Genomic DNA, 12,841 nt, shown 5'->3' on the forward strand with positions numbered 1-12,841 from the left:
TTATTTCATTTCTGTGTCAATTAATTCACTTTTATCATTTTTTGTGAAAATTGTGTTTGTGTCATAGTTAACTTTTTGAAAATATAAACATTTCTGCTTGATACGGTGAACAATGGCTGAAGTTTGTTACAAAATAAAACATTTGTGGTGGATACGATGGACGATAACTGAAGTTTGTCACTGCTTTGATACGGTTTCTGAAAAGTTTATTTTGCACCATGACTGACTAAAATGTGGGCGAAGATTTAACCAATATTTACCACAATATCTTCTCTATTCATTAATCATTGTCTAGTGTTTCTTACAGTGCATGATTTATAACCAAATATTACTTATATTTGAAATGATAGAATTACAAAGAATAGCAACTGTGTACTGTAGGGATCTTAAAGAAACTATTAATAGAAAGAAATATGATTTTAAAAAAAACTTAAACAAAGACAAATAAATAACTTCATTTTTGTTTGTTGCTGTTCAGTTTTTTTGAACAAGAATACAATGAACTGAGTCTACAAATAAGATTTAAAGAAAACGCACTACAAATGTATTTTTCTAAAACTAAGTTGCCCACACCTTGTTGTACATTAGACATTAATTATGTTCCAAATAAAATTTGAATCGCAAACAAAAGAGATGTTTTATTTTGAAAAGACAAATAAGTTAATGGTTGTAAACATGAGACGCATTGTAATTATCTTGAATTTCCTTGTTAAAAATGAACAATTAGGTTTTGAACAGAAAACAGCTTACATTTTTTTTTTTATTTCATCGTTCCCATGATGGACTGTCAAAGGGACCGACTGAATCCATTTATTTTACATGCAACAACGTACACAGTTAATTTATGTAATCATTCTGAGTTGAAATCGACTTTCTAGAAGACCGAATTGCTTAACATTTATCTCTTTTAGAATTAAGCGATAATTCATCAAACCAACATGCATCGCAATACTTAAGTATTATTTATCTTTTGAAAAAAAAGGTTCAAACGGTATGTTGTGTAAGAAAAAAATAAGAATGATAACATTTAGCCATTTTTTATATATCGTTTGATCGAATTACCTTGTCTTAACTTAATCACGAAAGGTACATTTTTATAGCTTGATTGAAATGTAAATTATACGTGGCATTCTGTCATTGTGTAGAAATTTTCCTTCAATAATAAATAGAAACAAAGACTTCCTTTAATGCTTTTTGTTTATCTTTCACCAAAAATGTTTATTATTAAACTATTATTTATTTATTTACAACTTTTTATATTTCTTGATTTTGGTGTATTCTTTTTCTTGTTGTTTTTCTTCTCCATCTAATTATCATAATTCAAGATATACGGTTCCTAAGGATGGACACTCTGAGTTTTAAATTACAATGAACATCTACTAATTGTCCCTAACTTATCTCTATTTGATCATACTCTTCTGAAATCGTACAATAGAAATAAATCGTACAGTAGAAATAATCAGATTGTAGCAATATAGAATAAAAAACGGCCAGACCACTTCGTATGTTATCCTCGTAAAAATGTAACCCTTCAATTCTTGAGCCATAGAATTTTGTTAACTCCTGCGAAGGGATATATATGGCCTTTCTTGTTAAAAATCAAGAACGTGTTAAGGTCGATGTTGATTAAAATTGTTTTAAAATGGTTTATTTTCACTTTTTAAAACTTCATTTCTTCTTTTTTTCTTTTTTTTTCTTTTTTTTTTTGGTCAAAGAATTTTTAAAGCCAAAAATACTGCAATAACAAACCTGAAGTTCATGTTTAATCAATTTTTAAGATATTTTGAAGTATTTTTTGTGAATTTGCTACAATATACATATGTATATTTGGTAAAAAAAAAATAATTAAAATGTTATTCGTTACTCAAATCACTGATGGTTTCGGCGTTTTTAATGTTTAACACTCAAAGAGTTTTTAAGAATTCATTTTCAATACATTTCTCAAAATGCTTACGCATTGGTTATGCAATTTTTCTGCGACAGCTGCACTTATTAATTCCATACTAACGACCAACGAAAGCATTTTATTGTTTAAATTTTCAATCTGGAGTTTTCCAGTTAATGCGTAATAGGAATAAGCCTTGTGGATCCATTTCATGTTTTTAAATTACATGTTTATTAAGCCTTGATATATAATAATTAATTCTAATGAACTGTTCATGAAGTGTCTGTATAATAATAAATGTCCATAATATGTTAATATGCCATCATAATGCAGGAGAAATGAATTATATGACTGTCTCATTTTATCCAGATGTTAATAACTATATGTGAATTAGAGGGTTTTTTATGGAGAAACATATGAGAAAGTATTCAAATCAGAATATTTGAAGAAAAATATATTTTTTTTTACTGATCTGAAGCTACAATTCGTTGGAGAACCTGAAAACTAATGCAAGCACACCGATTCACAAATGCTTATAAGTACGATTAGGGCGGTCGTTTATTTCTTTATACTCATGTATTCATGTATACAGTTAGTATTTCTGGAATCATATTTTTTAAACATCTTACAGGGATATGTATTTAAAATGAAATTACTGTACTAAATGTAACTTTGCTGTATCTAATGTAACTGTAATGTATTTAGTGTAACTTATCATGGTAGTCACCTTCGTTTTTTGAAGAAAAAACTACTATGCAATCACTTTTGAAAGATATCAGAGGATTGACACTGTTCTTAAAATAAAGTACTTATATTGTCCTTAATCCAAATGTTGCTTGGAGCACCTCTTATTGTTCTGTGAACGCCCAGTCATCATTACATGTATTTATTACATGATTCTTGAAATATCATTTTCTCCCAGATAGAGAATGAACAAATGTACAGTAAAATGTTTTCAGAGACATACCACTGATCCTCAGTTTGATCCATGCGGGTGTGAACATAAACTAATCTTAGAACTATGCATTTTGATGGCATGCGGGTCTTGGCGGACTATATATAGCTTGATATCATATTAAGTCGGATACTGAAACTCCGCAGAACAATTTTAAAACAAGGAGCTTTAAGATAACTTTTGAATATCAACAGTTGACATTAATCATGGATAATTCTGGAAACAAGTCTGGACATTTTCAATGGACACTCTTGGATCCTGAGAGTAACACAGAAGAACCAATGAAACTAGCTGTGACATTACATCGGATTCTACTTCCAGTAATTGTTCTTTTTGGGCTTATTGGTAACATTATTTCTGCACTCGTCTTCACCACCACCAAGCTGAAGAAGATGTCTTCCTCTCTCTATTTGACAGTCCTTGCTATTTCTGACTCAGGGTTTCTCGTATGTGTCTTCATGCTGTGGATTGACACTTTGAATGTCGCTGTTTTTGATCGTCCATTTGTGTGCCAATCACTCGTGTATTTCACTTTCGTTTTCAGTTTCCTGTCAGTTTGGATTGTAAATATACTAACACTCGAAATGTACATTCTGACATTCTATCTTTCAACTAGAACTCTACGCTTACTCAACCGAAACCTTGCAAAGGTTGTCATATTCTTTTTAACAGTGTTTGCTATGGTGCTGTATGTACATAATTTATGGACAGTGGAAGTGTATGAAATCGAACATGGAAAATCAATCTGCATAGAAAACAGTGCCCACTTTGTCCTGATTATATCATTTATTGATTCTCTGTTGACGTCAATTGTACCTATGGTAATGATGTTTGTAATGACGTCACGAATACTTTTGGCAACCATAAAAGATAACAAGAAAGAAACTATCGTACAATTACAATTCGCTAAAGAGGCAAATCCAACTGCAAGGAAAGAAATTGTGTACAAGAAGATCGATGATAAATGCTTAAATCAAAATAACCAAAGATATGAGAAGACCCTATCTGGGAGTCCCAACTCGCGGAACGTTCTCAGAACGAGGTCAAGAAATCAGGCACTTTGTGCGTACAGAAAACTCAGGAACATGCTTATTACAATCTTCATTGTTTTCTTTTTTCTAAATTTGCCCCAGCATGTAAACAAACTTCAGTCTCAAGTAAGGTCTCTTGTACAGAAAGGGTATGTAGTTACGCAAAATGAAATGGCTGTGACCCATTTACTGGATTTGCTCTTCTACCTCAATTTTTCTATAAATTTCCTCATCTACTGTGGATTCACGAAGCAATTTAGAAACCATATATTTGCTATTCCAATTCACTCAATTTGTGCTCTGAAAAATTTCAAGAAAAATTGGAAAACTAATGTATCACGAAAAAATTTGTTGCAAAACACACTACAGGCATAGTTATGAAATTGGTCCATCGTAAGCTTGGATTTCAACAACTAATTGAAAGTAGAAAGACAAAGACGGTAGAAAGCTGTCCACATTTGTGACTTTGTTTCAAGTCATCATTATTTTTTCTTTGGCTCAAATGTTTTACTTATTCTAAGCAAATAATCACGCCACCATACATATTTCGATGTCATTCATATTGGCGGATAAGTTCGAATAAAAAACGTGTCTGGTATTTCAAACTTTTTTTCTTCTTAATGAAGAAGACTTTAAGTAAAAGTTTTTAGATTCAAATACTAATTAACTTAGAATGTATTATGAGAAAGCAGCTGACATTTCTATAAATGTTTTTGCAATCACGAGGTTCATTATGTTAATTTCTGTGTAACGCGTAATAAATCATAAATGCATTTCCTGAGTTTTTTTTCTTGCTTTTTCCTATTTTCTAGATCATGTGCACCTGTAATTAATTCTGTGAAGATGGTCCAAAGGAGTACAACAACGATCCGCCTTGATATAAGAGAACTTGATGAACATTCGAAAATTTGACAAGTCTGCGCAAAAACACAACGCCATCACACACACACATACCCTCCCTCACACACACATAAATTAATACATTTACTTTTTAAAAATTTGCAAAATAGAAATAATGAAGTTATATACTTGTGCAGGTATTATAAATCAACATGCCATGAAAATGCGATTTTGATTTATCAGAAAAGAAGGCAGAGTTTGTTTCAATGCCTATAAATCTTCCTAACCTATGATAGTGGCGCCTACCTGAATCCATTTTAAAAGCACACTGAACAATCCCTTCATGTAAATTTTTTTTTACATAGAGTGTTAATGTGCAATTTTTAGCGTATAATCAAATCATCTTTCTTCAATTTTTTTTCCAGATCATGAAACTTATGTAGATGAAATCTTCAAAAGAAATAGGGAATTGACAAAGGGGGAAAATGTTTGTAAAGTGCATATGTCCCGAGAGACCAAGTTTAAATGTGACTATAGAGGTTTCCAGACTGTAATTGTGCATCAGCAATGCATACTCAAAGGCAACAAGCATGAAACTTTCTCTGACCTGTAATTGATGCTGATATTCTTAAATCAGAAGCAACATTTTTGCTTACTTCTCATTTACGAATAACAAAACATAACGACCAAACTTCGGACGATTTTGTCCAGATAATCTCAAATCAGAACCATAAAACACTAAAGTCTCTCGCAGTTTTCAATGTGATGCTTATCTTATTCAATGAGCTTGGTTTAAGATACCATGTTCTAAAATTTGAAGAGTAAATACAAAATTTAGAACATGTCATATTCAGACCTGCTTAAATAGTACAAGATTCCATGTTCGATTTCTCGTGTCATTTTCGATGAATAATTGTTTGTTTCACTAAATTCTTCAAATCTTCAAGGACCAAGAACATGTTTTGGTGTCACGTAAAGTTAATTTAATACTTCTCAATACACTTTTCAGAAGCTCTTTTTTTTATTGTAATCAAAAAAAAAAGTCAGCCAAACGTTTTACTTCAGGAAACAATCATTCAAATATGGGCAGTACATCAAAAATCACTGAAGCAGATTGAAACTTATCTGTAAATCATCAAGATAGACTTACGTATAAGTAATTTCTAAAAATATTCCTCCATAGAAAAATTACTAAGAATTTTTGATATTCCAATTATACATGTATAATATAAATAGAGGATATTCAATGTTTTGTAGATGAATATGGAATTTATTTCACGAGTGGGACAGGATTTTTTGATATTTTTCACGAGTGCGAAGCACGAGTGAAAATATCAAAAAATCCTGTCTCACGAGTAAAATAAATTCCATATTCATCTACAAAACATTGAATGTTCTGTTTATTACATTTTCTTTGATTTTCCCTTTGCCCCTGTCTTTTCTTAACACAGTGTCATAGGCCTGACGTCATAGTTGAGCGGTTGAGACATCATAGCTTAGCAGTTGTGTGATTGAAAACATTACATAGCATGGATTTTAGCAACACATTTGGGAAGAAATTTGCAGTTAGTTACTATCTCTATCTCATGACAGGCCAGAAATTATTTTTTACCAACTTTGATATCCTTTCATACTGTGAGAGAATATCATTTTGGTATCCTTTCACACTGTGAGAGAATATTCTTTTATACTTTTATTCAATAAATAAATCACAGTATTTCACTGTTGAAAATGTAATAATACTTGATATTCCAAACATTATATAACTATATAATTTGTAACTTCATTAAAAACAATTCCAGATTAAAAAATATTTACTGAATTGGCATTACTCAAATGAAACACTAAAAGAGGGAAAACTTGTCTTATTTATTTTTGAAGACGAATTTCAGACTGAAAAAATATCTAATTTTATTAAAACTTGAATACAAAAAGTCAATTTGCAGATTACGTGTATCAGCACACAGACTTTTCATAGAATTGGGCAGATATAATAACATTCATGTACCTAGAACAGAAAGAATTTGTAAAATTGTATGGTTTATCAAATTGAAGATGAAGAACACTTCCTTATTCATTGTAGCAAATTTACAAAGGAAAGAGAGGAACTATTTAACTTAAATTCATCTAAAGTAAAATTTTTTACAAATTTGCATGATAAACAAAAATTATTCTTGATATTAAATTGCGAAGACATAGTATAAATTGTAATAGACATATTAAACTCTCCTTATAGATTTGCCATAAGTATATATGCATATAAATAATGTATATACATGGTATAAACAAATAATTTTGCTCAGAACTTGTGTAAATGTACAAAATATATGGGTGAATTAAAAAAAATGACCAAACATATTTTTCAACCTGCACTAAAAGTACAGGCAATTGGAATAATTTAGGAATGACACTAATTCTTGGCCAAATTATTCGAGTATAACCTGGTTTGAGTCAGTTTATGCTTTATAATCCGCGAAGCGAATTATAAAACAGCGTAAACCGACCCAAACCAGGTTATACTCGAATAATTTGGCCAAGAATTAGAGTCATTCCTTATAATTTAATTTTAAAATCATTAAATAACTATGGGTGTAAAATTTCGTTACTTTTATTAGTTCAAATTTGCCGCTCAATAATACAACCATAGTAACGGAAGTAACGGAAGTGATGGGAATCGAGGGGAGGTAAAAACTGATACATAGGCCTAGCAGCCATGTTGTTTGGTTACATGTGGTAAGATCGAATTATTGTTTGAAATTAAAGGTACATTTATTAAATCTGGAATTTTCCATGAATCCCTAGGACTGGAAATGAGAGGATTGTATGGATACAGATGATTCAGCTGGTTGTCAGGGGGGGGTGTCCCCATAACAAACCAGGTTATACAGAAATAATTTGTGTTCCTTTTTGGATATTAACCAATCAGAGGCTAGTATACAAACAAAATTAAATTATATTTCTATATCTCAGAATAATTTAATTTTGTTTGTATTCTTGCCTCTGATTGGTTAATATCCAAAAAGGAACACAAATTATTTCTGTATAACCTGGTTTGGTATGGGGACACACCCCCCTGACAACCAGCTGAATTATCTGTATCCATACAATCCTCTCATTTCCAGTCCTCGAGATTCATGGAAAATTCCAGATTTAATAAACGTACCTTTAACTTCAAACGATAATTCGCTCTTACCACATGTAAAAAGGCTGCTAGGCCTATGTATCAGTTTTTACCTCCCCTTGCTTCCCATCACTTCCGTTACTTCCGTTACTAAGGTTGTATTATTGAGCGGCAAATTTGAACTAATAAAAAGCAACGAAGTTTTACACCCATAGTTATTTCATGATTTTAAAATTAAATTATAAGGAATGACTCTAATTCTTGGCCAAATTATTCGAGTATAACCTGGTTTGGGTCAGTTTACGCTGTTTTATAATCCGCTTCGCGGATTATAAAGCGTAAACTGACCCAAACCAGGTTATACTCGAATAATTTGGCCAAGAATTAGAGTCATTCCTAAAATATGTCTTTAGATAGTGTCTAAATACCTGCCATATATCTCATTGATATCTCAATTCACAAAAACGTTATGCCCAAAAATGATGCTAAAAATGTCAGCAGTGCAGCACCTTTTTCTGACATTTTGAAAATTCAATATTTTTTGAAGATCTGTGAAATAAATAATAATGGTTTATGGTGGAAATAAAGACTTTCCTGATAATATTCAAAGTATTGAGCTTTAAATGTAGAATGAAGCAACATTTGTTTGACCAAGTTGTGGTCATGGCTGATGTTGAAAAAAATGTTATATATGTACCATGTCAGGAATGCAACAGAAAAAAATGTAGTGTTGCCAAAAAACATCGATTTAAAAAATCTGAAAGACAATTCAGTTAAAAAAGAATTTTCAAAGTTAAAAAAAAAAAACTGATATACAATCTAAAACTTAAAAATGTTACATAAATCACAAGCAGCATTAATGAGAGTCAAGTATCTGTGCATACCCAATAATGTCAGGAGTGCAACAATTGATGTTTTGTTCCCCAGCATGAAAATTTTTTTTTATTAGTATCGGATTTTTATTTTGGAAAATAAGGACACAAAGAACATTTTTACCAAATAGATATATCAATTTCAGGGTATGTCTGTGTTTCAGATCTATATTTCTATGGTCAGGAGTGCAAAACATTTTTTTAAGATTCAAGTTACTAGTATATGATGAATAGACTTCTACTCATGCTAAGAAATATTCTTTAATTAATAATGATCTATTTGAATAATTTAGTACTAAATTATTGACTGTTTTATTATTAAAATCCTTCTCTTTTTCAATTTTATCAATTCAGATGTGTTTTTATCTTAATTCCACCTCAACTTCACTGAAACAACAGAACAAGTTCTGATATAATTTTCGCTTCATAATTCTATTTTAAAGACTCCCATGCTCTTGGTCAGGAGAGCAACAAATATGTTAGAATTCTTGATGATCAAATATGAATAAATATAAAGAAAAAAAATGATGAGCATAATGTTTCTGGTTGACCTCAGTTGCTTACAGTGTTTGTCCTGTGAAAGAAAATTTACTTAAAATTATATTTTATCTTCTAAATATATATTTTAGCTAATTTTTGACATAAGTAGGGAATAATTCAAGATATAAGCCAAGTTTAAATACTTTCATTTGTTTTAATTATGAAGTATCTGACTATAAATATTGCACAATTTTGTTACATGTACCACTTGATGTTGGCAACACTTTATGAATTTTTGTGTTCTGTCGTTTTAAGTTTTAATTTTACTGCAGTCAGGAGTGCAATAAATCTGCTTTATAATTATGAATGAACTTCATCTATATTTAGTAAAAAAAATAAATTGAAAAAATGTTTGATACTATTTGATGTTCGAAACATTATGTCTATCAACTAATTACAGACATTTTACAGTCAATTCAGAGGATAGTTCTCACCAACACATAATTTTAAATACAATGTATATATATATTACACATTGCAAATAATCATGTTTAGATGTCTTGAAAATATGACAAACTTAACCGTAAATGATAAAAAATGTGAAAACGACGAACTGATTTACAAACTAAGAATAGGTTATTGTGTGTTATAATTTTTAAAACAACGTTAAATAAAATCGGATATTATATGTCACGAGTGCAGCACAATATTGTAACATAGGGTCACTTCAAAATCTAGTATTTTTTGTAAGAAAACTTGTATGTCAAAATTCTCTTTTAGCTTAAATTTAAAGGACCGACTAAAATGGCAAAAAATGTTTTGGTGGGAATTTTATTATTTCATATTTCTTTCATATTAAAACTTTTCAAACAAGAGTTGAAAAAATAATATAAAATAACAATCAAAAAGCCAATTTTTTTCCATATATACAGGAGAAGAAACTCAATCAAGGTTTAGATCTAATCATTTATATCTCTGATACCATATTGAAGCATTAAAAAAAACCTATAATTTCTTTTGATTACGTATTTCATAAAGTCTTTTAGGATTTAGTGATATTTTCTTTTTTCAAAAAAGTTTTACTAATAAAATTCTGAACCTTTTTTATTTAATTGTCTATTCTATTGCAACTTCAGGAATTGTAACTAGAATACATGTATAATATGATGATATAAGTGAAAAAATATGTTATGGGTAGTTGAATTTTTTCAAAAAAATTTAATTTGGTGGTCTTTTTTTTTTTAAAATTCACCCATATACTATCTAGTTTATTCCCCCTTTTTATGTTTGTATTTATGACGTCTCTATATGAGTGAAAAATTCTCGAATGGGACGTAAAACAACATACAATCAATCAATATGTTTGTATTTCCTTTCAATCATGCAACTCTGTCTCTTTTGTATTACATGTATATGACTGTATATGAGTGTTAACAATGTACTTTCTTTTTGCCCCTTGAGGGCCCTTAATTGGTCAATAAACCAATTAAATTGAATGGTATATCTTCCTCCAGAGAAAAAGTATTGAAACCCCAAGTGGGACAGAGGGAAACCCATGGCCCCTCCGGTTTCACCGTTTACCGTAGGAGGCATAAACCTGTCATTTGCCACCTTTGTCAAAGTAGAGCCCTTGATCGTTTTAATGACGTTCAGGTTATTACGTACGTCAGTTACATTACTTCACGTGGATATAATGGGCATACATACGCACCTGGCTGTAAAAGTTATTAAACAGAGTGATTCAAAATTTCTAATTCAGTGTAGTTACATAACATTATTTAAAAAAAGGACGCTATCTCGCAGAGTCTATATGTTTAATGCACTCGATTGTCCAATGATATTTCATCACTGACTAAATGAAACAGTCATTATACATAAAGCGCCTTACTTATAACTGCTCTTTTGTCGTCATTAGGTTAATCAGAATAAAACTAACTTATGCTGGTTTGTACAAATAGATATACTGAGTATTGTTGTTCTGTTTTATTTCCATCTATGAATATCAATTCGTATTTTTGTTGACAACTATATTACGCTTTTAATAATTTGTTCAACTGTCAGAGAAAATTGAAGCTCAAAGTTCCTGCTTCTTACCATTTGATTTCTTTACTAATATCCTACACTTTATTTGTGTACTTTTCCATGCCTCGGCGCTTTCTTGAAATTTATGGGTAATTCCCATGGGTACGAATCGTTCCCCCTTTATAAGCAGGCCTGTTCTTGTATTCTTGTGAAGCAGAATTTATTTTGAAAAAAAAACTTCTACATGAAAAGAAGGTCTCTAGATAGCGGTGGATTTCAGTTCGATATTAAGATATATCGACACTTTATCAATTAACAATATTCATTTTCATTCTTAGGTTGATTCGATATATCCCACTGAACTCGGAATCTGACATATCTGTTTCATATTTATTACTACAGAAAGACATTGATGGCAAACTGACAACTAAATTTTATGATTTAAATATAAACGTGATGACATCAACTTTTCTATTGTCAACTTCCCTGACAACTAAACTTTATGATTTAAATATAAACGTGATGACATCAACTTTTCTATTGTCAACTTCCCTTTTTACGTAGCAATATAGAATTATTACCAACATATGGAGTATATGTCTTCCAGCTGATTCGATACGCAAGAACATTTTTCTCGTACGAAGTGTTTCTAAAACGAGGCTATTGACAAATAAAATGATGATACACGGATATCAACAATATCGTTTAAGCCAACATTTCGCAAATTCTATGTTCGATACAGTGACCTTGTTTGTAAATACAATCTGTCATTTAGCCGAAAGTTGACTGACGTCTTTCATGAAAATTGTTAGACCATTATTTTCACACTAAATTGCCTACGAATATTTTCCCGTTTATCCAATCAAGACAATGAGCTCAAGGCTGGCGTGATCGGTAGACAAGGGATGATTACTCCTCCATGGCACCTGATCCCACCACTGTTTTTCAGAGGTCCATAATTTGTAATATTTAAATGGACTTTAAAAATGATCACAATTCGTGATTTTTACATTTCATTTTAAATAATAAATTATGCTGACAATGTTGCAACCTTTGACATAGTAAGAGGCCTAATTGCCACGACGTTCATCTGCATGAGTCGCTTGGTTTTATTGACAAATGTATCTGATTTGTAAACACATTGAAACGTTTTCTAGAGAAAGCAGAGTGCAAGAATTTAGCTTTTTTTTTAAATTTCATATTTCATTTCTAATTCCTTTAAAAATGTTAACATCCCCAACTTTGATCCCTACTGACATATGATGTAGCCCTAGAATCATGACTTAAATCCACTCTATCTCACCATTTTATGTTCTGAGATGTATCTCCCTGTCCCTCCTTTTTTCTATGTAAAAGGGAAGAAAAACGAAACCTAAAAATACAACACGTCGGCTTTGATCTTGCATTATTTATGATGCCACCATCCCGTTCTTTACAATGTCAATAAAAAAGAAGAAAGGGGGAAAACACATACAGAAAAGCATTTTGCCTTCAATGCTTTTTTAAAGCTACTGAAAAAATATAAATCAAACATTCGTATTTATTTCATTTTCTCTAGGAGAAAAACTGAATTTTTAAAGCAAAGCACTTTTTAAATTTTTTTTTTTTTTTTTAGACATTCTGGAATTACATTAT

At 30.7% G+C, this 12,841-nt stretch overlaps 3 protein-coding genes across 4 annotated transcripts in view; 1 reads left to right on the forward strand and 2 right to left on the reverse strand.

The window, feature by feature from the left end:
- LOC133186115 (lipopolysaccharide-induced tumor necrosis factor-alpha factor homolog) overlaps positions 1-12,841 on the reverse strand; it is a 197,062-nt gene that overhangs the window by 82,331 nt on the left and 101,890 nt on the right. The window lies entirely within an intron of this gene.
- LOC133186126 (large ribosomal subunit protein eL32-like) overlaps positions 1-12,841 on the reverse strand; it is a 256,634-nt gene that overhangs the window by 48,713 nt on the left and 195,080 nt on the right. The window lies entirely within an intron of this gene.
- On the forward strand, positions 3,033-4,246 carry LOC133181136 (uncharacterized). The gene has a single exon (XM_061315679.1). It carries the CDS (start codon positions 3,047-3,049, stop codon positions 4,244-4,246), a length of 1,200 nt encoding a protein of 399 aa, XP_061171663.1. The 5' UTR covers positions 3,033-3,046.

This window comes from Saccostrea echinata, unplaced genomic scaffold (assembly GCF_033153115.1).
Source record: "Saccostrea echinata isolate AGI-Se365-2 ecotype Australia unplaced genomic scaffold, CSIRO_AGI_Sech_v1 ptg000001l, whole genome shotgun sequence".
In the NCBI taxonomy this organism is placed as follows: Eukaryota; Metazoa; Mollusca; class Bivalvia; order Ostreida; family Ostreidae; genus Saccostrea; species Saccostrea echinata.

What these genes read in the sequence shown, in the direction of transcription:
- LOC133181136 (XM_061315679.1), top strand. Translation starts at nt 3,047, where the DNA reads ATGGATAATTCTGGAAACAAGTCTGGACATTTTCAATGGACACTCTTG.